At 41.3% G+C, this 26,598-nt stretch overlaps 3 gene segments (V, D, J or C); all 3 read left to right on the top strand.

Annotated features, from left to right (window-relative positions):
- The first annotated feature begins 683 nt into the window (after positions 1-683).
- Positions 684-1,153, top strand: LOC110543403 (immunoglobulin heavy variable 2-5-like). The segment is given in 2 exon segments: positions 684-731; positions 812-1,153. Coding segments are annotated over 2 exon segments (366 nt in total).
- Positions 1,154-6,931: 5,778 nt separating this feature from the next.
- LOC110539431 (immunoglobulin heavy variable 7-4-1-like) lies at positions 6,932-7,429 on the top strand. The segment is given in 2 exon segments: positions 6,932-7,021; positions 7,101-7,429. Coding segments are annotated over 2 exon segments (375 nt in total).
- Positions 7,430-15,804: 8,375 nt separating this feature from the next.
- LOC110539433 (immunoglobulin heavy variable 1-3-like) lies at positions 15,805-25,648 on the top strand (the record flags this gene model as incomplete). The annotated part of the segment is given in 4 exon segments: positions 15,805-15,837; positions 16,852-16,906; positions 16,973-17,271; positions 25,613-25,648. Coding segments are annotated over 4 exon segments (423 nt in total), but the record flags the coding sequence as incomplete, so codon positions are not given.
- Between the last annotated feature and the right edge of the window lie 950 nt (positions 25,649-26,598).

Below are 26,598 nucleotides of genomic sequence, written 5' to 3'. Positions count from 1 at the left end.
TCTTCTCTGATGCTGTTTTTAAAGCTGACACAAAAATAGCAGAACAAAAAGGAAGGCTTCCTGACTGTTGATTGTTCAGAAATCAGAAAAATGTGAGGCAGGAAATTGACAGAAAAGTAAGGTCAATGAAACCTCACTCTGATCCATGAGATTACAGAGTTCATAACTGCCAGGCTGCACATGGCACATTCTCTTACACTATACAAGAAGTGTGCAATCTCCAGACCTATTTTTGTGAAAGAAAATATGTACTGAAAAGACTCACACAGGAGCCAGCTCTGGCCCAAAGATAGAGCGTCATGAAGGGAGGAGAAAAGCAATTTTCTGAGCTCTTCATGATTCCTCCATGCGAAATCACGGGTTGATGATCCCTGGATGAGTGAACAGGACAGGATAGGACCCTTCCTGTTCTGGTGAGGGTCTCTCTCAGTCTTGCTCCTACTCATCACTCCCCACGAGTGTTTATTCTGAGGACTCTGGTCTCCATTAGCCACTCTCTATGGGAGCAGAGGTGAGCTCCCTGAGGGCTCCTGTGCTTCCCATCACAGACAGGCTCCTCCTGGTCCTGAAACTTAAGTCCACCCTCAGGGCCAGCACCTGCTGAGGAATGCAAATCTCCCCTGGCTCCACCCATCCCTGGGTTGAAAAGCCAAAGCTGGGCCTGGGTGCTCACTGGTGTGCAGCCATGGACAGGCTTGCTTCCTCCTTGCTGCTGCTGCTTGTCCCTGCATGTGAGTGCCAAGGCCACCCACGGGATGAACCTTCCTATCCTCACCTGTTCCAACTTCACCTTCTGTTTCTTTCTTCACAGATGTCCTGTCCCAGATCACCTTGAAGGAGTCTGGCCCTGGGCTCTTGCAGCCCTCTGAGACCCTCAGTCTGACCTGCACTTTCTCTGGGTTTTCACTGAGCACTACTAATATAGGTGTGGGCTGGATCCGTCAGCCTCCAGGGAAGGGTCTGGAGTGGCTGGCACACATTTGGTGGGATGATGATAAGCGCTACAACCCGTCCCTGAAGAGCCGGCTCACCATCTCCAAGGACAGCTCCAACAACCGGGTGTTCCTCAAGCTCGCCAGTGTGGACACTGCGGACTCTGCCACATACTACTGTGTTCGGAGAACACACTGACACAGCCTCCGTTTGCAGCTGTGCAGTATCTCAGGCTGGTCCTCAGCTCTGTGTTTCCTCCTACAAAGCAGGAGTTGTGGAGGGGGCACAGGTTTCCTGCCAGCCTCTGGGATTTCCTCTTCACTCTGAGCTTCAGAGCCTTGGCTTCCTGCTTAAAACAGAGGTCCTAGTAAGCTTTTCACAAATAAGGACTGTCTGTGTTTATTTTTATAAAGATGAAGGGTGTCTGTTACCTAAACCAGGGGGTTCAGTGCTACATTTCTCTCAGTCCTTTGTCTCAAATTCTTACACCAGCAGATTCCAAATTATATAATGACCATCTATAGTAAACAACTGAATGAGGAGAATGGTGTTACTGGATGAGCATTCTCACACTGAGTCAGTGGACAAAGGGAGCCAGGAAACTCCCACATATCTCAGGAGATTTCCAAGGCCACTGGCTGATCTCCCCAAATTGTCCGTTGCTTCAGCAGATGAACAATGAACATGTAGTACATATATATGATGGTCAACTGTAAAGAACAGTGAAATCACAGCACTTGAAACTGGATGTGTGGAACCACAGCACACTCCCCTGATGTGGAACCTAGGACAAAAGGGCTGGGAGGAACTGGATAATAACTAGGCTGCATTCAGTCTCCGGGGTTATGACGCCTCCTGGTGTTAAAGGGTTAACTGAGTGGCCCCAGTCTACGCAAGGTTCAGAATATCTCCCATGATGTGAAAGACTGCTTTACAGTCCAGTCCTTTTCAGGTCACACTCATGCCTGCATACAAGTCCAATAAAGCATGGGTCAACAAGTAAGATCTGAACGCAGCTGACTCTTTGTTCTGAGATTGGAGTTCTATCTGAGATGAGTAGACTTTTTATGAACCTCCAGGGAAACCAACAAAATAATTAGTAATAATAATCAATAATAAATTAATAATTAATTAGTAAATAATATTAAAAATTTATAATTATAAATAATTAGTAATTAATATTGATAAAGTTAATTGGAATTAATCTATGACCTTTCAGTCTTATTTCTTGGGGTCTATCCAAAATACTTAAACTATCATATACAAGGAACTTGCTTCTATTTAATACAATGCTGCCTATATGCTTATTGAATAACGAATTCAGCAGTTTAAAGTTCTCTATTCGTAATATCATTTCCACACAGCCTTAGGAATGGCAGTGCAGAAATGTTCTTATGATCATCAGGGATGACAAATGAGGTAAGCTCATGTAGCTCAGTAACACTGTATTTAACTAGCACATTTTGGGGCCTGGGTTCAATACAAGATTACAAGAAAGGAAAGAAAGAAAGAAAGAAAGAAAGAAAGAAAGAAAGAAAGAAAGGAAGGAAGGAAGGAAGGAAGGAAGGAAGGAAGGAAGGAAGGAAGGAAGGAAGGGAGAGAGAGAGAGAGAGAGAGAGAGAGAGAAAGAAAGAAAGAAAGTGAGAGAGAAAGAAAGAAAGAAAGAAAGAAAGAAAGAAAGAAAGATAGAAGGAAGGAAGGAAGGAAAAAAGGGAAAGAAAGAAAAAGAAAAAAGGAAAGAAAAAAGAAAAAAGGAAAGAAAAGAAAGAATGAAAGAGAAAGAAAGAAAAGAAAGAAAGAAAAAGAAAGTAAGAATGAAAGAAAAGAAAGAAAGAGAAAGAAAGAGAGAAAGGAAGGAAGAAAAGAAAAGAAAATTATTGAAGACAACTCAATAGGTAAAATGTTTATTACACAAGCAAGAGACACTGATTTTGGAGCCTAGATTTCATGGAGCAAGCTTGGAATGGCTGTGGATATACATAATTCCTGCACCAGTTGACATACATATGGATCATTGAAGCTTTTTGGCATGATGGTTAGGCCTCATGGAAGAACTTCTTGTTCAGTTAGAAACCCTGTATCAAAGACATGTTATCAGGTGGTGGGTGAACAACAGGCAAGGTCTACCGCTAGTTCCTATATGTGACTATACACACAAGCATACTCACTTGTGTGCACACGTGCACACAGCCACAATACTAAAACAACACACACACACACACACACAGAACGTGCTTGCAGAAATGTTGTCAATACTCAATGCAGAGTTAGTGTGTGATCCATAAGTTAGGCTTATTGTCATGTACCATAAATATGAAAGTTCAAACTCTTACAAGAATTTTCAGACAGACAGTCAGTGCCTGATAATCTATGATACTCTAACACAGAAATCATTCAATGTTGAATGACTGAACATGCCAACTATTTCCAAAAAGTGCCATGTTGTGATCGCAGTATTTGTCATTCATGCAATGCCTTCTATGCAACAATGTGGATTAATCTGGAGATTAAAAGTGAAAAAAAAATCTCAGCCAGGGGTCTTTTCTGAGTCTGATACCCCTACCCAGGTCCAATCATGGAGAAAACCTAGAATCCCCGCACAGATGTAGCCCATGGCAGCTACATATCCAAGTGTAATTCCCTAGTAAGGGGAACAGGAACTGTCTCTGACATAAGCTCATTGGCTGGCTCTTTGACCACCCATTAAGGGCAAGCAACCTTGCCAGGCCACAGAGGAGGACAATGCAGCCAGTCCTGGTGAGACCTGATAAGCTATGGTCAGATGAAAGGGGAAGAGGACCTCCCCTATCAGTGGACTTGGAGTGGGGCATGGGAGGAGATGAGGAGGGGAGGTTGGGATTGGGAGGGAACTAGGGAGGTGGCTACAGCTGGGATACAAAGAGAATTAACTGTAATTGATATAAAAAAATAAGGGTTTTAAAACAGTGGGGAAAAAAAAGGATAGAATGTTACTTCATATGTCATGTTTCATCCCCATAAAATTTAAGGCAAGATAAGTCTATGGAAATGGCCAGAAAAGGAGGACTTGGGAACATGGAATGTGAATATGGGATGTGTTATATTCTATTAGTTTGAGACAATGATAGAACACAGAAAGAGCTGAGCTATACATTTCCAACATTGTGAATGCTGTAAATTTCAGGGTACTGTCTAACTAAATTGTTACTCATATGGATTTCACACAAAAATTGAGCATGAAGAACAGATAGAATTAAATGACAAATAATGCCTTCAGTGGAGACAAATGAACCTAAGGATGGTACAGTGAATATATCCGCACACTCCCATGAAGAAAACATACATGTAATTCTAAGTGAGGCTCTGGGATGCTGCCCAGTGAAACAGGTAGAATTCACAGAGGACAACAGAGACACAAAAACCATCTCATGTCCTGTGTGAGGCATGGGGAGACGAACCTAAGGCCATCACCCTAAACTATGTCACTGCATGTGACACATCTGTGCCCACTCAGGAAATGTTCAATCACAGGGAAATTGTAGCATCTGCCACAGGAGAGGGTTCTGCTCACCCACAACCATGCCTGCCCCATTGCAGCAATAGCTGACGAGGACATCTAAATGCTCCTGGTAGATCAGCTGCTTCACTTGCCACAGAAAGTCATTTAACTTGTGGGATCCGCAGGCCAGTAGAAGAGGAAATCAAGATGACGTGATTTTCAGGCATACTCTGAAATCATCAGAAAATTGTAAATTCTACAATCACAACTTTCCCAAGTCCATATCAGGAGTGGCTTTGAGATGGGGACTTTATAACTGACAAAGCATGCACAGGAAGCCATCATGACACTCATACAATCGGGGTGGAATATTGTCATACTGCAGGGAGTCAGGGACACATCAGGGGGCGCCAAATCTCCATGGTTTCACTTGTATCTCTGAGGCAGGCACACAGAAGGCCAGAACACATTTCCTGTCAGTCCTGAGCTTCCTTCCTCTCTCTGCCCAGTGTGCAGAAGAAACTGCAGGACAATGAAAGTGGCAATTTCTGACAAATAACACCTGTGCTAGCAGAACATGAATGGTGCAGCACAAAAGCCTTGTCTGCATGCACAGCACTCTTGTGCTCATTTCTTGTATTTCCTGCCTCACTTCTAATGTTTATGTTTTGCACCCTATTGTAAATAGCTTTCCTTAGTTCACAGTATCAGTACAAAACACAGTACACATTCAAATAACACTGTTTAACCCTGAGCCAAATGTAAGACATCCCTACTTTCACCCCCTGTTCATAAGGAAGGTTCTGCTTTCTCCTTGAACTGTAGCGTTCTGTTGCTCTTTGTGGCTCATCATGTGCACTGATGGAAAAGTGTCAAATATGGAAATAAGTAGAATCACATTTCTCTAATGATGAGCCCAGTCTCATAAAGTTTGGAGTATAAAAGATCAGAAATAAGATTAAAATGAGAAAGGCTTTTCATGGGATTTCAGATTATCAAGAATCTGAGCACAGAGGGCTTCCCTGAGACTGACACTCCAACCAAGAAGCATGCATGGAGATAACTTAGAACATCATGTACAGATGTAGCCCATGGCAGTTCAGTCTCCAAGTGGGTTCCACAGTAATGGGAACAGGGACTGTCTCTGACATGAACTGATTGCCCTGCTCTTTGATCACCTCCCCCTGAGAGAAGAGCAGCCTTACCAGGCCACAGAGGAAGACAATGCAGCCACTCCTGATGAGACCTAATAGATTAGGATCAGAAGGAAGTAAAAGTAGACTTCCTCTATCAGGGGGATACAAAGTGAATAATGTGTAACTAATAAAAAAAATAAAAATAAAAAATAAAAGAATGGATGAACTGTGCTGAAATTTTTTCATCTTTGAGCATGGAGATTGTCAGTTACAGTACTCTAAGAAATCTACATTTTATATCATAGTGTTCTATTTTTCACATATGTTGACTTACTATCAAACTATTCTTTCTTTTCAAATTTGTACTATTTTAATTACCTGTCTGAGTCTTTGTGTAAGCATGTGCACATTGGTGTAGATGTTCAAAGAAGCTGAAGCATTTGTCTCCCTGAGGAGTTGGAGTTATAGGTAGTTTTGAGCTACCTGATTTGGTTGCTAGGAATCACACTGAGGTCCTTTGGAAAGCAGTGCATGCTTTAACCACTGATCTATTTCACCAGCTCTCTAAACTATTCTTGTTATAACATTTGCTTCACCATTTTTACTGATATTTTAATTTCATTTTAATATAAGTACTTTATTCCCTGTAAGCCTCCTCATTTACCTACCATACCCCCTTGCACTATTTCATAGTTACAACATTTAATACTTGACTTATAGAAATGGGGAACACAGATTTTAAATAGAAATGTATTTTAATTTTACAAATTTCACCAAGAAAGTTCAGACACTGATATGGAAGTGCAGAGGACCCTAAGAGTTGAGGACCAGCTCCAATTTAGAGGCAATAGGCCAGGAAGTACTGGTACAGAGGGAAGTCTCCACTATAAAGATGGAGTCATTGATTCTGAGCTCAGAGCAGGACAGCCACCTTATGAGTGGGATACAAAGAGAATTAACTGTACCTATAACTCCAACTCCTCAGGGAGACAAATGCTTATGAGCAGTCTCCACTATAAAGATGGAGTCATTGATTCTGAGCACGGAGCAGGACAGCCACCTTATGAGTGGTCAGCATAGGCCACTGTTGCCCTGTTACACATATAAAGTTCAAGGTAGATCACTGAAACTGTGAGGTGCATGGTTGAGAAAATCACTCTGCAGACCAAGCTCAAGCATAGACATTGGGAAATAACAACCAGCAAGAAGACATGAATACCAGATACTAGAAGGCATAGGCTCAGCCCTCTATGGTCAGAAATCCTCATATGTCAATTTGTATATGCGGTTTAGCTCACTACGAGTTAGTGAGCACAGCCTTATGCAAATCTGTAGAAGATTTGGAGTAGAAAAGTGAGGGTCTGCTCATATACCAGCAAGGAGGGCCTGGTCAGTGTCAAGGATCACAGACTCCACACATCATCCATCATGTATTGGGTGTGGAAATCCCTCTTCTTGATGGCAGCTGTCCAAAGTAAGACACCAGAGCCACGAGCTTCAAAAGAAACTGAGGTAATTCCAAGAAATCTCACCTTCCTTTGTTCTCTCCCCAGGTGTCCAAGCACAGGTCCAGTTGGTGCAGACTGGGTCTGAGCTGAAGAAGCCTGGAGAGTCAGTGAAGATCTCCTGCAAGGCTTCTGGCTACACTTTCACAGACTATGCCATGAACTGGGTGAAGCAGGCACCAGGAAAGGGCCTGCAGTGGATGGGTTGGATCAACACTAATACTGGAAACCCAACATATGCTGAAGACTTCAAAGGACGGTTTGTCTTCTCTTTGGACACCTCTGTCAGCACTGCATTTCTGCAGATCAACAGCCTCAAGAATGAGGACACGGCTATGTATTACTGTGCAAGACACAGTGTGAAAACCACATCCTGAGTGTGTCAGAAACCCTGAGAGGAAGGTGGTTCTACTGTGGCAGACAGCAACAGGGCAAATACTATTCTCTTGATCTTTGATTAGGATTTTGAGGTAGCGTAACAGAGAGAAAACTGGCCTCTACTCACCCACAGAATATTCTAACTGGTGTCTTCAGAGACCACCTCCAAAAAAAAAAAAAAAAGGGTAACTGACCAATGTGTGGAAAGTTTTGCATTGTATAAAACAGTGTTATTTTAAGAGATATCAACATACAGTCACAACTGACTACAAACAATTCTGAAAACAGTGTTTAGAAAGAGCAATGTAAATTATTTTTCCCTTTTTTTTTTAAATTTTTCATCAATTACACTTTATTCATTCTGCATCCCCCCATAAGCCCCTCCCTCCTCCCCTCCCAGTCTCACCCTCCCTCCTCCCTCTGCTTGCATGCCATTCCCCAAGTCCACTAATAGGGGAGGTTCTCCACTCCTTCTGATCTTAGTCTGTCAGTTCACATCAAAAGTGGCTGCATTGTCCTCTACTATGGCCTGGTAAGGCTGCTCCCCCCCAGAGGGAGGTGCTCAAAGAGCAGGCCCATCAGATTATGTCAGAGGCAGTCCCTCTTCACATTACTATGTAACCCAATTGGACTCTGAACTGCCCTGGGCTACATCTGTGCAGGGGTTCTGGGTTATCTCCATGAATAGTCCTTGGTTGGAGTATGAGTCTCTGGGAAGTTTCCTGTGTTCAAATTTTCTTGTTCTGTTGCTCTCCTTGTGGAGACCCTGTCCTCTCCAGCTCTTACTATTTCCCAGTTCTTACCTAAAATCCCGTTCACTTGCCCAACAGTTGCCCATCAGGCTCAGCATCTGCTTTGATAGTCTGAAGGGCAGAGGCTTTCAGAGGCCCTCTGTGGTAGGTTCCTAGGTTGTTTCCTGTTTTCTTCTTCTTCTGATGTCCATCCTCTTTGCCTTTCCGGATGGGGATTGGACATTTTAGTTAGGGTCCTCTCTCTTGTTAGTTTCTTTAGATGCACAGGTTTTAGTGGGTTTGTCCTATGTTGTATGTCTATATGAGTGAGTATATACCATGTGTGTCTTTTTGCTTCTGGGACAACTCACTCAGGATGATCCTTTCCAGATCCCACCATTTACCTGCAAATTTCATGATTTCCTTATTTTTCATTGCTGAGTAATATTCCATTGTGTAGATGTACCACAATTTCTGCATCCATTCTTCAGTTGAGGGGCATCTGGGTTGTTTCCAGCTTCTGGCTATTACAAATAAAGCTGCTAAAAACATGGTTGAGCAAATGTCCTTTTTGTGTACTTGAGCCTCTTTTGGATATATGCCCATTAGTGGTATGGCTGGATCTTGAGGAAGCGTATCTGCATTGCCCACGTGGCACGCCTGGGTTGGCTACCCAGAGGCTATTTAAGCTGTGGGCTGGCTTTCCCCAGGGTCAGATGATTGTTCAAGGTTCCTGAATAAACTGCATTGAAAAAAAAAGAAAGAAAGAGCAATGTAAGACTCTACCATGCTCTCAGAGAAAATGAAAAATCCAGATATCTACAGTCTTACAAGAGAGGTGGGGAGAGGAGAAAGAACACAACTGTAATGGGAAAAGTTAGCCTTCAAGGAGCCAGGGTAGACAACAGATGATCATAGACACCCACTCCTGCAGTAGGTTTCTTTACATGACTCACAAAAATGCAATTGCATATAAATACCATACATATTTCAAGAAGTGAGTAATTGAAGATTCTCACTGGTATGTTACAGTTAAATGTAAAACAAACCAACTAACAAATGGGTCTCAGTTTAATCCAGTCATTGGTTTAACATTCCCTCAATCTCTTCTCTCATTCTCATTCTTGTAGACAGACAAATTTTGGGTTGACGGTTTCATAGGTGGTTTGGTTTGTTTCATGGGTCTTCCTCCAACCCCTGAAGATCCCACCTGACTAACGGAGATGACAACTTCAGCCTCCATACCCTCTACTCTTAGAAGTCTCTGTTAGGGTCACCCCTCTAGAGTCCTGGGAGCCTCCCCTACACTGTGCGACACTTCAGCACCAATTTCTGTTCACTCTCAAGCCCTCCTCCACAGGCCCTAACCCTACTCTCTCCTTACCTTATCCCCATCCTTGTTACCCTCCACACCCTTCTCCTACCAACTTCCTCCTTCATCTACTTCAGATGTCTATTTTATACCCTTTCTGAGTGAGATTCAAGCATCCTCCCTTGGCCTTACCTGGCTCATTTGGCTCTGTGGATTGGAGAATGCTTACCTGAACTTTATGGTTAATATCCACATATAAGTGAGTACATAAAATGCTCATGTTTTGCGTCTGGGTTACCTCACTCAGGATAATCTTTTTTAGTTCCGTCCACTTGCCTGAAAATTTCACAATATCGTTTTTTATTAAAAGCTGAGGACTATTCCATTGTGTAAATGGCCCAACTTGAGACCCACCCCATGGGGGAGAGCCAAACCTTGACTCTATTAATGATACTCTGCTCTGGTTGCAGACAGAAATCTAGCATGATTGTTTTCTTTTATATTTCATCCAGCAGTTTATGGAAAGAAATGCAGAGACCCACAGCCAAAGGATAGGCAGAGCTCAGGGAGACTTTAGAAGACTCCTGTGCCTAATGGGGCTTAAAGAGAGTGAACCAACAATCTAAGAGCTTCCATGGACTCAACCTAGACCCCTACACTTATGCAGAGATGTGCAGCTTGTTCTTCATGTGGGAACCCTAGCAATTGGAGTGGGATTGCCTCTGACTTTGTTGCCTGCCTTTTTATCTTGTTCCCCTAGCTAGACTGCCTTGCCTGGCCTCAGGGGCAGAGGATGTACAAGTCCTGCTGTGACTGGATGTGCCAGGGTGAGTTGTTTCCCACTGGGGCCTTCCCTTTCTCTGAGGAAAAGGGGAAGAGGGAATAGTGTGGGAGGGTGTGAGCTTGGGACTGGGAGAGGAATGGGGGCATTCCATCAGACTGTGTAGTGACTGAATAAATTAATTCATGGAAAAAATGAATATTTGCAGAAATCATCATGGAAAATGCAAGAAATTTTCAAGAAAAAGAATAAAACCTAAAAGAAAATCTTGTAGTGGCAAAGGCTAAATTTGAGTCTTGAATCTGAATTTTCAGATCTTGCAGGTGATGCAGATTATCATGATCCAAGCTCTCCTGCCTCAAGCCAGGGTTTCCTATATATTCATGGTAGATTTTAGGTTGCAATCTCAATGGTTATTAAACCTTTCTAGCTTTTATGTCCAGGTGAGTTTAGGAAATTTGAAAAATCCAACTTGATATATTTTCAATTGTGATTTTCTTTTAGGTTCGTATGTTTAAGTTACAAGTTTAGTATTTGCCTCCAACGAAGCCTGATCCTGCTGTGAAAATTCACAAATTCCACACTCATAAATTCTTTGTCTATTTTAATTTATTTAAATATTCTCTATATTGTCTTATTTTCTAATAGGAAAGATTTGGGATATTGATACAGAAACATAGCATTCCAGTTTCAAATACCCCATAAATTACATTGTGATTTGTGGAAATGTTGTGACTGATAACTCTTCCTGAACATGTGAGATAGCTGGACAGTTATTAGAGGGAGATCACTTTTCCAAAGCAAAAATTGTGCTAAAAGTAATGTCTGACTTTTTTGTTCTGTTGCTCTCCTTGTGGAGCTCCTGTCCTCTCCAGGTCTTTTTTTTTATTTTATTATTATTATTATTTTATCAGTTACATTTTATTAACTCTGTATCCCAGCCATGTCCCGATCCCTCATTCCCTCCCTGTCCCTCCCTCCCTCCTTCATCTCCACCGTGCCCCTTTCCAAGTCCACTGATGGGGGGACCTCATCCCCATTCATCTGATCCTGTTTTATCAGGTATCTTCAGGACTCCTGTACAACAACAGATCATCTGGAGGTATCTCCATCCCTAATCTCAAGCTGTATTACAGGGCAACAGTAATAAAAACTGCATGGTATTGGCATAGAAACAGAAAGGAGGATCAATGGAACTGCATAGAAGACCCAGAAATAAACCCACACACCTATGAATACTCGATATTTGACAAAGAAGCCAAATCCATTCAATGGAAAAAAAGATAGCATCTTCAACAAATGGTGCTGGACCAACTGGATGTCTACATGCAGAAAAATGAAAATAGATCCATATTTATCACCCTGCACAAAACTAAAGTCAAAGTGGATCAAGGACCTCAACATAAAACCAGATACCCTAAATCAATTGGAAAAAAAGTGGGGAACAGCCTAGAACTCATTGGCACAGGAGACAACTTCCTGAACAGAACACCAACAGCACAGGCTCTAAGAGCGACAATCAATAAATGGGACCTCATGAAACTGAAAAGCTTCTTTAAAGCAAAGGATACCGTCATCAAAACAAAACGACTGCCTACAGATTGGGAAAGAATCTTCACTAACCCTTTATCTGACAGAGGACTCATATCCAGTATATACAAAGAACTAAAGAAGCTGAAAAGCAGCAAACCAAGTAATCCACTTAAAAAATGGGAAACAGAGCTAAACAGAGAATTCTCGACAGAGGAATATCAAATGGCAGAAAAAACACTTAAAGAAATGCTCAACCTCATTAGCCATCAGGAAAATGCAAATCAAAACGACTCTCCAGGTCTTTCTGGGCATGGGGATCTTTTCTGTGATTGATACTGCAAGCAAGGACTATTTATGGAGGTAACCTAGAACCCCTGCTCAGATATAGCCCATGGCAGTTCAGTGTCCATGTGGGTTCCAGAGAAATGGGAACAGGGTCTGTCTCTGACATGAACTGATTGGCCTGCTCTTTGATCACCTCCCGCTGTAGGGGGAGCAACCTTACCAGGTCACAGAGGAAGACAATTCAGCCACTCCTGATGAGAACTGATAGACTAGGACCAGTAGGAAGGAGAGGAAGACCTCCTCTATCAGTGGACTGGGTGAGAGGACTGGGTGGAGAAAGGTGAGGGCAGCAAGGATTGGGAGGGGAGGAATGGAAAGAGCTACAGGGTGGATACAAAGTGAATAAACTGTAATTAATAAAAATATAAATTAAAAAAGAAAAAGTAATATCAGTGCTGTTACAACACAGTAAATGTATAACTTGTTTGCCATGGATCATTAGAGTTCAACTTTCATTTTAATGACATTTTTATATAAATACATGGCTTTTAAAATTAATTTTCAGATTAATTAATGTTTATTCAGTTTGTATCTCATCAGTAGCCCTCTCTGTCGTTCCTCCCAATCCCACCCTCCTTCCCTTATCTTTTCTCATGTCCCTTTACAAGTCCACTGATAGAAGAGTTCCTCCTCCCCGTCCATCTGAACCTAGCCCATCAGGTCTCATCAGGACTGGCTGGATTGTCCTCCTCTGTGTCCTGCAAGGCTGCTTCCCCCTTTTTTTTTTTTGGGGGGGTGAAGGTGGCAAAGAGCCAGCCACTGAGTTCATGTCAGAGACAGTCCCTGTTCCCCTTACTAGACAACCCACTTGGATACTGAGCTGCCATGGGCTACATCTGAAAAAGGGTTCCAGGTTATATTCATGAGTGGCACTTGTTTGGAGTATCAGTCTCAGAAAACACCCCTGTGCCCAGATATTTTGGTTCTTATGCTCTCCTTGTGGAGCTCCTGTCCTCTCCAGGTCTTACTATTTCCCCCTTCTTTCATAAGATTCCCTGCAATCTGCCGGAAGTTTCATTAGGAGTCACAACATCTCCTTTGATATACTTCTGGGTAGTCTTTCAGAGGCCCTCTGTGGTAGGCTCCTGTCCTGTTTCCTCTTTTCTCCTTCTTCCCAAGTCCATACTGTGTGTGTCTTTCTGCTTGTGGGACAGCTCACTCAGGATGATGCTTTCTAGTTCCCACCATCTACCTGCAAATTTCATGATTTCCTTATTTTTCATTGCTAAGTAATATTCCATTGTGTAGATGTACCACAATTTTTGTATTCATTCTTCAGTTGAGGGACATCTGGATTGTTTCCAGCTTCTGGTTATTACAAATAAAGCTGCTACAAACACGGTTGTGCAAATATACTTATTGTGTACTTGAGCCTCTTTTGGGTATATGCCTTGGAGTGGTATGGCTGGATATTGAGGAAGCGCTATCCCTATTTGTCTGAGAAAGTGCCCTATTGATTTCCAGAGTGGTTGTACAAGTTTACATTTCCACCAGCAGTGGAGGAGCATTGCACTTTCTCCACAATCTCTCCAGCATGTGTTGTCTCTTGAGTTTTTGCTCTTGGCCAAATCCAATTAAGAAATGGGGAACAGAGCTAAACAGAGAATTCTAGATAGAGGAATATCAAATGGCAGAGAAACACTTAAAGAAGTGCTCAACCTCATTAGCCATCAAGGAAATGCAAATCAAAAGGACCCTGAGATTTCACCTTACACCCATCAGAAAGCTGTCTTTCTTAAGCAAGGCTTTGCAGGTGAACCCAGAGCTCAGTTTCACCTAGTCTAGCATGCTGGCTCCCTCCAGTGATCTCGTGTTTACTATAGTGTTTAGATTGCTGGTGGTAGCCTGACTAGCACTGATGTGTATTGTGAGGCTCTTAACCCTGGTCCTCCTGCTCATGTTGTAAGCACACTATCCAGAGTTATCCACAGTTCCTCAGCCCTTCCTGGAGTTTCTTGTGTTTATTGATTGCTGTACTTTAAACAGCATAATACATTAACTTTTACTGCTTCATGGTTATACTTTTGAGGTGATTTTCTAATTAACTTATATTTCATGATTATATGAATTTACAATGTAGAAATAGAAAATTATTTTGTTCTGAAAAAAAAGAGAGATAATCCACAAAAAATGTATACCTGCAAATGAACTGCCTGTGATGTTAACACACACTGTCCTTTTTCTGTACAATGAGTGACAGGGCATGATTCTAAGTCTGAATGCAAATTTCCTGGAAAAATCCTCAGAAACTTTACCTAGTCTCTCAGTACACACGGAGTTCTTGGTAAACCCAAAATACTTATAAGGAAATCAACATGTTTCTTGCTTCTCTGGGTTGCCCCTCCCTCTGAAGGTTTCTTTGGGATCATTTCTACATTTAAGGTTGTAAGAATATGTGTAATCATGAACGTGAATACTCTGGGATGTAATTTTGTTTGTAATATGATGCGAATAATAAGAACAAAAAGAATAATGTTTCTAGTGAATGCAGACAATTCTGTTCATATATATATGTATTATATATGAAATATATATGTATATATATATATTATTCAGAGAATTTGATCATCCATTCTTCGGTTTGTCTTTCCTCAAAGAGGAAATGCAACCTCTGACCTTGTGCTCAGACATTCACATGTTGCTCACTTATTGCTCAGCTGTCTCTCTGGCATGGGCTTGGCAAATTCTCAAGGTATCTATACAGGTGCACTACCTAGGATTCTTCTGTTGTTCTTTATACATGGATTTCCTAGAGAAATGAAGTGGAAACGATTAATCTAGAGAAAAGAATTCCATGTTGTCCCGTGGATGTGGAACAGCGTCTGCTCTGTCACGTGAGGACTACAGTCACCTTGATGATGTGCAATGTTGCAGAGAACTACACATGGTGCATTCTGTTGTCTGTTAGCTCTGGTGGACAATGCCTTCTCTCCCACTATTCATGTCTGTGTGACTATTCATGACTGTGGTCAACATGGACCTGAATACTGCTGCATTGAGGAAGCTCTTTTCATAAAGATCCCTCCACTTCCTGTAAAGTAAAAACTATATTCTTTTTTCCTCACTTATTTTTGTTAAATAATGACTAATGTTAGAACCACATTCCTACTCAAAATTCATACACAGCTGTGTGTTTCTTCATGGTTATTCTTGAGGAGGTAAACTACCCATTTGCTCCGCATACATTCCTTCTTCGGTGCCTGCCTGATTGATATGGTCACACAATAGTGTCTGCATTTAGAGCACTAATGTCAGCCATGTGTAGGGCTCTACCCCATTCTTTGAATTCTCTCAGAGCTTTGTTTCAGAGCCACATGATTGTGGGTTGTTCTCACTGACGTTTGGGAACAGGAAGGATAACTACATAGCAGGAAGGTCCCCTGCTCCTTCAGGGATTTCTGCTATTTGTGGTTGTATGTTACAAACAGCTACAGAATGGAAGTTCCTGTGGGGCTTATACAACAAAGACATGACTGAAGTACATGTGACCTCCACAGGGAGGACAGTTAAAATCCACTCAGAAACCCAGAGTACAAACAACAGAGACTGTCAGTGCACAGATCACAGGAGCAGATGCAGACATATTTAGGACCAGCCATTATGTGGTCTCTGCACTTCTCCTTTTCTTGGATTCTCAGAGATCCTTTTTTTTTACATTTACTATATCTAGTAATGTGTGATGTCTCTGAAGAGTTTTGGGTTCAGGTAATTTCCTTTTAAATATTTGAGACAAGGTCTCACATAAACAAACTAAGTGATTTCATCTGTGGGGGCAAACATCCCTGCCTTGGTCACAGATTCTCAAGGTAATGAAGTTCATAGAAACTGGTGATCCTGATCCCCTTAGACTCAGGACAAAGACTTGCCTTGACTCCCTGATTAGGACAGGGTTTTAGGCTCAATGGAACCTTGATGGAGCTGAGGCCAGCAGGCTCAGTTGCCTGCATCCACTATGAGTTCTGAAATCTCCACTTCTCCAAAGGACTGTGCACATGAGTCTCAGATCTGACTCAGTGTTATATTTATCTAATTCATTTTTTCACTCTACTGTCTTCATCATCAAAGAGAATATGTACTTTTTAAACCTCAAATTCTAATTCCAGGGTTCAAACACTGTGTAGAACCCAGGGATGGCTGCATCTGTGGTCTCTGCAATGGCCATGGAAGAGGGTGTAAAGGGTGAGTAAAGTTCCCTTGAAGAAACTTCACAGTCCACTGCATCCTGCAGAACTGGCTCACTGGTGAGAACTTCAGTGATCATGGACACATTCGAATACTTCAGGTCCAGAGCCTATTTAACAATTTATCTTAGATCATCTTTTCCCCATTCATAGACATTCCTTGCCAAGCTCTGTGTCTAATCTAAACTTCTGTGACTAACAGGTAATATTCCTTTTGGAATGCATTAACTTAGATGATCCTTAGTTTCAGGTTGGGATTTTGTTTTAAATTGAGAGATTAAGGCTGAATCTTAAATCCACGGGGTCTACACAGGTCACAGGAAGGTTATTTCCTCAGACAGATTTAGGACATGGGCCTCAGTATCCTGCAGGCTGACCTAAGTATCTTCACCTCTTCTGATGTACAAGGTCCTTAACTAAGAAAGGCCTGCCTCATGAATATGCAAATCACGGAAGTCCAGAGTAGTAAATACAGGGATGGCCATAGCAAAGAGCAACATATCATCACTGTCTTTTCCACAGTCACTGAGCCCACTAGGTCATCAACCTGAAATGGAGCTGGGTCATCCTCTTCCTTGTTGCAGCAGCTACAGGTAAAGGGGTCCCAAATTACAGGACTGAAGGGGAGTGGGACACACACTCTGCCTTTCTCTCCACAGGTGTCCACTCCCAGGTCCAGCTGCAGCAGTCTGGGTCTGAGGTGGGGAGATCCGGGGTCTCAGTGAAGCTGTCCTGCAAGGCTTCTGGATGCACCTTTACCGGCTACTATATGAACTGGATGAAGCAGAGGCCTGGACAGGGGCTGGAGTGGATTGGGTGGATTGGTCGTGGAAGTGGCAGCCCTAGCTATGTCCAGAAGTTCCAGGGCAAGGCCACACTGACTGCAGACACATCCTCCAGCACAGCCTACATGGAGCTCCGCAGCCTGATACCTGAGGACTCTGTGGTCTATTACTCTGTAAGAGCTAAACACAGTGTTGTAAGCACATCCTTAGTGTCTCAGAAACCATGAAGGAGCAGGAAGCTGCCCTGGAACTGAGGGACAGAGAAGATATGCCTGAATGTTTTCTTAGAAATAATCATTCTGTGTACCCATGTGTTTCAATTCATAGTCTTGTTGGGTCATTGTTAGGTTTTCTGAAGGAACACTGGGAATAAAGTGATACTGAACCCCTAGAGCACACCATATCTTGACTAGCTCTTTACCAGTGGACACCTCCATTGGCATGCTTATTTCTTAATAAAACAGAAAGGACATACTGTGGTAATACGCTTGATATAAATATCTTTTAAATATAAGAGACTATTAACTGTTGCTGGACTAGCTGTGAATAAACTATAATATAAATGTCACAATAAAAGCCAAATCAACAGCATGTGAGCAAACAAAAGCCCCTTTTTAAAGCCCAAGATGATTTGTCTAAGACTTGATCATGGTGGATGTTTTTAAAATGTTCCTTGATTTGGCTTTGCAAGGAATTTATTGAGCATTTTTACAATAATGTTCATAAGGGAGATTGGTCTGAAATTCCCTTTCTTTGTTGGGTCTTTTTCTGGTTTAGGTATCAGGGTGACTGTGGCCTTATAGAATGATTTTGGCATTGTTCCTTCTGTTTCTATTTTTTTGGAAAAGTTTGAGGAATATTGGTATTAGCTCTGCTTTAAAAGTCTGATAGAATTCTGTGCTAAAACTATCTGGCCCATTGCTCTTTTTGTTTGGGAGGCTTTTGATGACTGCTTCTGTTTCATTGGGGGTTTACAGGATCATTTAAATTGTTAACCTGATCTTGCTTTAACTTTGGTAAGTGGTCTCTATCAAGAAAATCATCCATTTCATATAGTTTTCCAATATTGTGGAGTACAGGTTTTTTAAGTATAACCCAATGATTCTTTGGATTTCCTCAGTGTCTGTTGTTATACACCCCCCTTCCTTTCTGATTTTATTAATTTGGATAGACTCCTTCTGTCTCTTAGTTATTTTGGCTAAGGGTTTTGTTTGGCCCAGAATGAGCCTAATTTCCAGAAGGGATGAAGAGAACTCAGGAGACCAGGTCTAATAGATGCAAAATCAATTGCAAGAGGTTTATTTAAACCATTGCACAATGGGGTCACCCCTGCTGGTAAGCAAAGTGTGGCACTGGGAGACAAAGGCCTTGGGTTTTTAAAGTATAAGTTGTGGGAATTGTTAGGGATTGCAGTATTGGCAATTTAGGATTGGATGAGGAAGCTATAAAGTAAGATAATTGGTTAGTCTTAGGTGCTCAAGCTTGGCCATTCCTGCCAAGTGTGGTTGCAGCTGCAATTAAAGGTGGGGGTGGGGATGATTAGCTCATCTCTGAAGATTGGGACTGTGGGCTTTTGGCCAGAGATCAGGGGCTACTCAGAGGAAGGACTGAGGCCTTCAGGGTTGGTTGCTAAGAAACACAATCTTGAAGACAAGGGTCTGGTCATTCTTTTTGCTGAGTGAAGGTCATTACTTGCTCGCTATTTTATATCTGTCCTCACAGATGGCCAGGATCACATTCCTCCATTCTCTGGAAAGGTGCTATGAGGTTTTAGCTTAACCTGATCCTAAAACTCAAAACTATAGGCTTTAGAATACATATAGGTTACAAAGTTAGTCTGATCCTTTCAGTTTGTCTATCTTGCAGATTTTCTTTAAAAGCTAACACTTGGTTTGGTTGATTCTCTCTCTATTGTTTCTTTGTTTCTAGGTTATTTATTTCAACCATGTTTTTTTAATTTTATTTTATCCTTTATCTAAAGGTATAAATACATCTGAACATAAATTGCATTTGGTAGTATAAATCAAATTCCTCATGGCTTTATGGTTAGAAATGGAGTCTCCAGGGTGTTTAGTCTACTGCTTTTCCAACATGCTGTGCTCCTGCTCAGAGAGCATAGGACCTAGTAGAGCAGAATTCCAAGCTGAAAATGTAAGAGGCCTAATCCTTTCATCAGCTCATTCCCCTGTTTCCTGAAATTGATTTGTTTTTGTGACCACTACTAGATTGACATTGACATTGATCGGTGAATAGCACTTCCTCAAGATCCAGCTTTACCACTCCTAGGCATATATCCAAAAGATGCTCAAGTACGCAACAAGGACATTTGTTCAACCATGTTTGTAGCAGCTTTATTTATAATAATCAGAACCTGGTAACAGCCCAGATGTCCATCAATAGAGGAATGGATACAGAAATTGAGGTACTTTTACACAATGGAATACTACTCAGCAATTGAAAACTAGGAAATCATGAAATTTGCAGAGAAATTGTCAGATCTAGAAAAGATCATTCTCAGTGAGGTATCCCAGAAGGAGAATGACACACATGGTATATGCTCACTTATAAGTGGGTACTAGAGCTATAAGATAGGATAAACACAATGAAATCTGTACACCTAAAGATGATAAACAAGAAAGAGGTCCCTGGGTAAGATGATAAACCCTCACTTAGAAAGACAAATGGGATGGACATTGGTTGTAGGAGAAAACAAGTAAAAGAACAGGAGCCTACCACTGAGGGCCTCTGAAAGACTCTACCTAGCAGTGTATCAAAGCAGATACTGAGATTCATAACCAAATCTTTGGCAGAGTACAGAGGGAAAGAAGTACTGGGTATGAAAGAAGGGGGAGTTAGTATGACATGGAGAGGACAGGAGCTCAACAAGGACCAAATATATCTGGGAACAGGGTTCTTTTGTTAGACTGTATCTCCAACGAAGGACCATGTATGGATATAACCTAGAACCTCTGCTTGGATGTAGCCCATGGTAGCTCAGTATCCAAGTGGGTAACCTAGTAAGGTGAAGAGGGGACTATTTCTGACATGAACTCAATGGCTGGCTCTTTGACACTCCCCCACCCGAGGGAGGAGCAGCCCTGCTAGGCCACAGAGGAGGACTTTGCAACCAGTCCTGAAGATACCTGATAAAACAGGGTCAGATGAAAGGGGAGGTGGTCCTCCTCCATCAGTGAAATTGGAAAAGGTCAGGGACAAGATGAGGTAGTGAGGGAGGGTTTGAAAGGGAATGAGGGAGTGGGATACAGCTGGAATACAAAGTTAATAAACTGTAACTGATATTAAAAAATAATCAAAAAATCAAACTGGACTAGACACATAAGAAGAAAAATAGAAAAGAAAAATATGGGCACTATCAGGACATAGACCAACCTACTAGTAGAGCACCTCCTGATTTCATTGGCTTGAAAAGTCCAACTTTTCCTTCACTTTAAGAACTACCCACTATCCAAGCACTCAAGGAAGGAGCTTTTGGTAAATGCCCAGAATACTCTTGCTTTTGATGATAAAGAGTCCAAAATTCACCTCTTCAACAATGTATTTTACTATCATGCGTTAAGGCTATCCTCACACTAAGTGCTTCACAATGCTTCACTGACACATTGAATATTTTCAGCTCAGGGCACCGAGACGGGTCGATATGATGTATTAGAAATTCTTCACACAAAACAACAAAATGTGTTGGTTTGAGCACCTTAACTATAAACAAACAATTTTTAATGCTTCCACATGACATCAATGAAAGAAATCAAAGTGTCTCTTTGTTGTCATTTAACAAACAGTAAGATCATATTTGAATTCTCTGTCCTCTATTTTATACTTCCTGAGTCTTTTTCTGTTCTTGATCTCTGTCTCTGTCTCCCTCTGTCTGTCTGTCTGTCTTTGTCTCTGTCATGTGTGTGTGTTGCGGTATTCTTAATATAAAACTTCTTAATATATAAAGAAGTTCTTAATATAAAACTTAATTCTGTGTTCATTGAACAGCATAAATTCATCCTTTGGGAAATGAATATGGGATACTTTATACATATTTTTGGGACATTTTTACAAGGGTGATCACTTGCTCCTGATGCTACTTGACCAAATAATAAAGTGCACCTAAAAGACCATTATTTATCAACTAATATCTGTATGATTTATATCAACAATACTTGATGTTCATTTTACAAGACTTATTCAAAACTATATTTTGTATTTTCATCAAATCATTATCATAACACACATGCAAAAATAGGTGCATTATTTTTGAGTCAGGATAATGAAGGAGCACATAGATTCTCAACAAGCTGCACATTTTCTTCAGGTATAAAAGTTGGTTATATTGGGATCCAAGACAAGTAATTTGAGTGTTACATTCTTCTCTTAAAGACCAGCTAAGAAACAGGCTGAGTACACAACACAATGATAGCCTTAAGTCTTCAGTGACCTTAAAGTGTGATATTTACTCTTTCTGCTAAGTCCCACAAATGTTTCAGTCTCTTAAAATGTAAGAGTTATTTTTACCCTAATGTGTACCATGTAAGTATAATTATTGTAAATAGGTTGAAAATGTTGTTAAGCTGGGTGCAGGTTTACATGCCTGTAATCCCAGCACTCAGGGTAGCAGAGGATACTGTTCCTGTCTGTCACCCATGGGTTCCTGATAAGTTTCAGTCTGGTAAATGTTAGGGGCAACAGGCACTGGACCCGACTCTCATAGAGTTTGTTCTCACCTTCGCTATCTCTGTTATTTTATCACCAGCTGATACCTCTTTGGCATTGGATTTTCAAAGTATCAGGAAAACAAAATGGATACACTGTTGGGAAGTGAAGTTATTGTGGAGTCATAAAACAAAACCTGTCCTCACTTGGCGTCATCTCAGCCTTCAGAAGCACAGCTAAGATCAAGTTCTCTTGGAGATTTATATATTCTATGACACAGGTGACAGTTTAATGTTACAATGATAGAGGCAGTAAGGAGGCATCAGTGTATGGCAGAGGACAAACACACACAATTTCTTTATTCTTAGAGGCAGCAACAGCCAATTAGAACCTCATACCATTTAGCTATTTTGAAACTTTGAAATGTCTGAATAAACTAATTTCCATCTATGTAAGCCTTTTCATGTCTTTCAATTTTACTTTTGTTTTAATTTTTAATTAGGAGAATATCTACTCAGGCTCTCAAAAGGCAGAATGCCACATTCAGGATCAAACATGATTTAGACATTCATATCGTGGTCACATTCTGATAATTTTAATTTTTAAAAAAGAAAATAGGAAAAAAGAAAGGAAGGAAGAGAGGGAGAAAGAAGGAAAGAGATAAGAAGAAAAAGAAGAGGAGAAAGACAAAGAAGAAGGGAAGTAAAGGAAGGAACGAAGGAAGGAAAGAAAGAAGAACTCATATTGGGATTCCCTGGTTTAAACAGTGCTTTTGACTGAGCACAGAGTCAGAAAGTTGTGGACCCAGTGACTAGAAAACCCAGTTTATTTCCCATCTCACCCGGAGTCTTTCACAGGTGTTATCCATTCATGTTAAGAGCTGTTTGGGAGTCAAGAGGGCAGAGCCAAGATGGCAACTATCATGCACAGTTTCTGAGCTGTGGAAGAGCTGAACTCCTGAGTGGGTGAGTGGAAGGACTTTTGAAGCCAGGGAAATGATGGAGAGGCTTTCTAAATGACAGGGAATATCGGACGAGGTGAGAACTTTGGTCTTGGGTCACCCGTGGACTTGTTTGGGGAAAGAGAGAAATGGTCCTTTGATTTCCTGGCACTCCACTTTCTCGGACCTCCCTCCTCCACAGCACAGCTGATGTGGAGATTCTGAGCTCAGAGCTCACTGCCTGGGGTCTGTAGCAACTAAGAAGGCGCCCCTCAGTGGCAACTTCAGCGGTACTGGTCTTGGAGTCCCAGACCCGCGGCACCATCCTCCCAGGGTCCCAGGTCTGCTAGCTGCCATACTGGTTCCACAGGGTCTCTCAGCCACTAACTGAATAACCTGCCCAAACCCTCAGACAGATAATATGCTATATACCCACCAAAGCCAAGCAGACCCGAAATACAAGCTAGGCATACCAAGCGATGGGCCTCCCAGGCTTGGAGAGCACAGTGGAGGGTCCCCAGGACTTCCCAGAAGGCATCTGGACCGGCATCCCAATGCTGGACTTCACATCAGTTGTCCTGCATGAGAACAAGCAGGACCAAACCAGAGAGCAGAGAGTCCGGATACCCTGATCCCTGCCAAAGTGACCTGCTTGAGAGTGAGTGCGCCCTTGAGTGTCTGCAGAACCCCAGATCCTGGGTCCTTCTAAAATAAAAGCCAGGCATCGGACCCCTCTCACCCACATAACCCATTGTGGGAAACAGAGGATCACTTGGGACATTGAAGCCCCTGCTCTGCAGATCCAACTGATGAGTTAAGGCAGTTAATGCTGAAAATTGTGCAGCGACCATCACTAGTGCCTGCTAAATATACAGTGCATGCACAAATAACCACCTAGAAGCTTGCAAGACAGAGCTCCTCCCACACACTCAAGGGTTCAACATTCTCTATCACTCAGTCCTTCAAGACACACTTTCACGCACACTTACACACACACACACACACACACACACACACACACACCTGCACATGCACACACACGTCTGCATTTTCCCTTCTGCGCCCACATACTTTCCTCCCACAGATACAGATAGTGCACCAACTCACATGCTGAGGCCACGGGACCTCTCTCAGCTTCCTGAAGAACTCTCCAGAAGCCAGAAAGAGATAGTACCAGTCTGAACTGTAGAATCCAGAAACAAACAGGGAAGGTTTCAGATAAGCCAATGGCCAGGGGTAGGGAAAAGAACACATCCAACATAAATCAGGACATCATGACTTCACCAGCAACCTTCAAAATTGATAGATACTCCAATTCATCAGGACAGGAAAATGACTTTAAAGATATGCTTACCCAATTATTTGAGGCTCATAAAAAGGAAACAAACAATTCTCTCAGAGCAATAGCCATGCAAATTCAGATAGTTAAAGATGAAATGAACAAATCTATCAAAGATTTGGCCAGTCAATTAGAGGTAAAGAAAGAGGAAATGGACAAAATTCTTAAAGAAACACAGGCAAATTTGGCCAAAGAAATAGAGGCACAAGTAGAGATACAATTAGTGACATATAGAGAAAAAAAATGAACTGAAAAAAAAATAGAGACCATTGTAGAGAGACAGGAATCCACATTTAAACAAATAAAGGAAATGGCGTAAGGCATGAAAACAGAATTAAAATCAATAAAGAAAACACAAATCGAGAAAACCCTGGAGCTGGAGAACTTTGAGAAAAGATCAGGAATCACAAAGGTAATCATCACCAACAGAATACAAGAGATGGATGAGAGAATCTCTGGAGCTGAAGATACCCTCGCAGAAATTCATACTTCTCTCAAAGTAAAGTAAAATCAGAGAAGTCCCAAATGCAAAATATCCAAGAAATCAAGGATACCATGAAAAGATGAAATGTAAGAATAATAGGAATTGATGAAAAAGAAGAATCCAGGCTCCAAGGTCCAGAAAATATTTTCAAGAAAATCATAGAACAAAAATTTCCCAACTTAAAGAAAGAGATGTCAATAAATATACAAGTGGCCTACAGAACACCACATAGACTAGACCAGATCATAGTCAAAGCACTAAATCTACAGAACAAAGAAATGATATTAAAAGCAGCAAGGGAAAAAGGCCAAGTAACATATGAAGGTATACCTATCAGAATCACAATGGACTTCTCATCAGAAACAATGAAAGACAGAAGGTCCTGGGCAGGTGTCATGCAGATTCTAAGAGAGCACAGATGCCAACCCAGACTACTTTACCCTGCAAGGTTTTCAATCAACGTAGATGGAGAAAACAAAACATTCGATGACAAAACTAAATTTATGCAATATCTACACAGCAAACCAGCCCTACAGAAGATACTAGAAGGAAAACTCCAATCCATTGAAAACAACTTCACCTAAGAAAACATAGCATACAGATAAAATCCCGACAAAATTTAAAAGAAAACAAGCAATGGAACACAGTAAGATCACTGACTCCAATATAAAAGGAACTAACAGTCATTGGTCACTATTATCTATCAATGTCAATGGACTCAACTCTCCAATAAAAAGACACAGACTAACAGAATGGGTAGAAAACAGGATCCAACATTCTGCTGCATCCAAGAAACGTACCTCTGCAACAAAGACAAACACTACCTCAGAGTAAACAGCTAGAAAAATGTCTTTCAAGCAAACGGACCCAGAAAACAACCTGTGGTATCTAGCCTAATATCAAGTAAAATGGACTTTCAACCAAAATTAATCAAAAAAGATGCAGAGGGGCATTACATTCTCATCAAAGGGAAAATCCACCAAGAGGATATCACAATTCTGAACATCTTTTCTCCAAATAAAAGAGTACCTACATTTGTAAATGAAACATTATTCAAACTCAAATCACACATCAATCCCAAAAAATTAATAGAGGGAGATTTCAAAACCCCACTTTCACCAAGGGACAAATCATCTAGATAGAAGCCTAATAAAGAAAAAAAAAGGCAATTATATGGGTCCTAAATCAAATAGACCTAATAGATGTCTACAGAAAATTCCAACCAAACACAAAAGAATATACCTTCTTTTCAGCACATCATGGAACTATCTCCAAAATAGACCATATAGTTGGTCACAAAGCAAGCCTCAACAGATACAAGAGGATTGAAATAATCCCATGTATTCTATCAGACCACCATGGTCTATAGCTGCACCTCAACAACAATGGGATTAGAAAAAAGCCTCCAAGCACATGGAAACTGAACAACTTGTTGCTCAATGACAGGTGGGTTAAGGATGAAATAAAGAAAGAAATTAAAGACTTTCTAGAATTCAATGAAAATGAAGGTACAACATACCCTGATTTATGGGACACATTTAAAGCACTGCTCAGAGGAAAATTCATAGCACCAATTGCCTTCAAGAAGAAATTTGTGACATCTCATACAAGCAAATTAATGGCCTAACTGAAAGCCCTAGATAAAAATGAAGCAAATACACCCAAGAGGAGCAGACTGCTGGAAATAATCAAACTCAGGGCTGAAATTAATCAATTAGAAACAAATAAAACTATTCAAAGAATCAATGAAACCAAAAGCTGGGTCTTTGAAAAAATCAACAAGATAGACAAAACCTTAGCGAAACTAACTAAAAGACAGAGAGAAACTTTCCAAATTAGGAAAATCAGAAATGAAATGGGGGACATAACTACAGACAGTAAACAAATCCAAACAATCATTAGATAGTACTACAAAAGCCACAAAATTCGAAAACCGAAAAGAAATGGACAACTTTCTAGATAGAGTCCATCTACCAAAATTAAGTCAAGATCAGGTAGAAAGATTGAATAGTCCTATATCCCCCAAGGAAATAGAAGCAACCATCAACAGTCTCCCTTCCAAACAAAAGCCCTGGGCC

This window comes from Meriones unguiculatus, chromosome 7 (assembly GCF_030254825.1).
Source record: "Meriones unguiculatus strain TT.TT164.6M chromosome 7, Bangor_MerUng_6.1, whole genome shotgun sequence".
Taxonomy (NCBI): domain Eukaryota; kingdom Metazoa; phylum Chordata; class Mammalia; order Rodentia; family Muridae; genus Meriones; species Meriones unguiculatus.
This window is presented reverse-complemented; position numbering and strand designations above follow the sequence as displayed.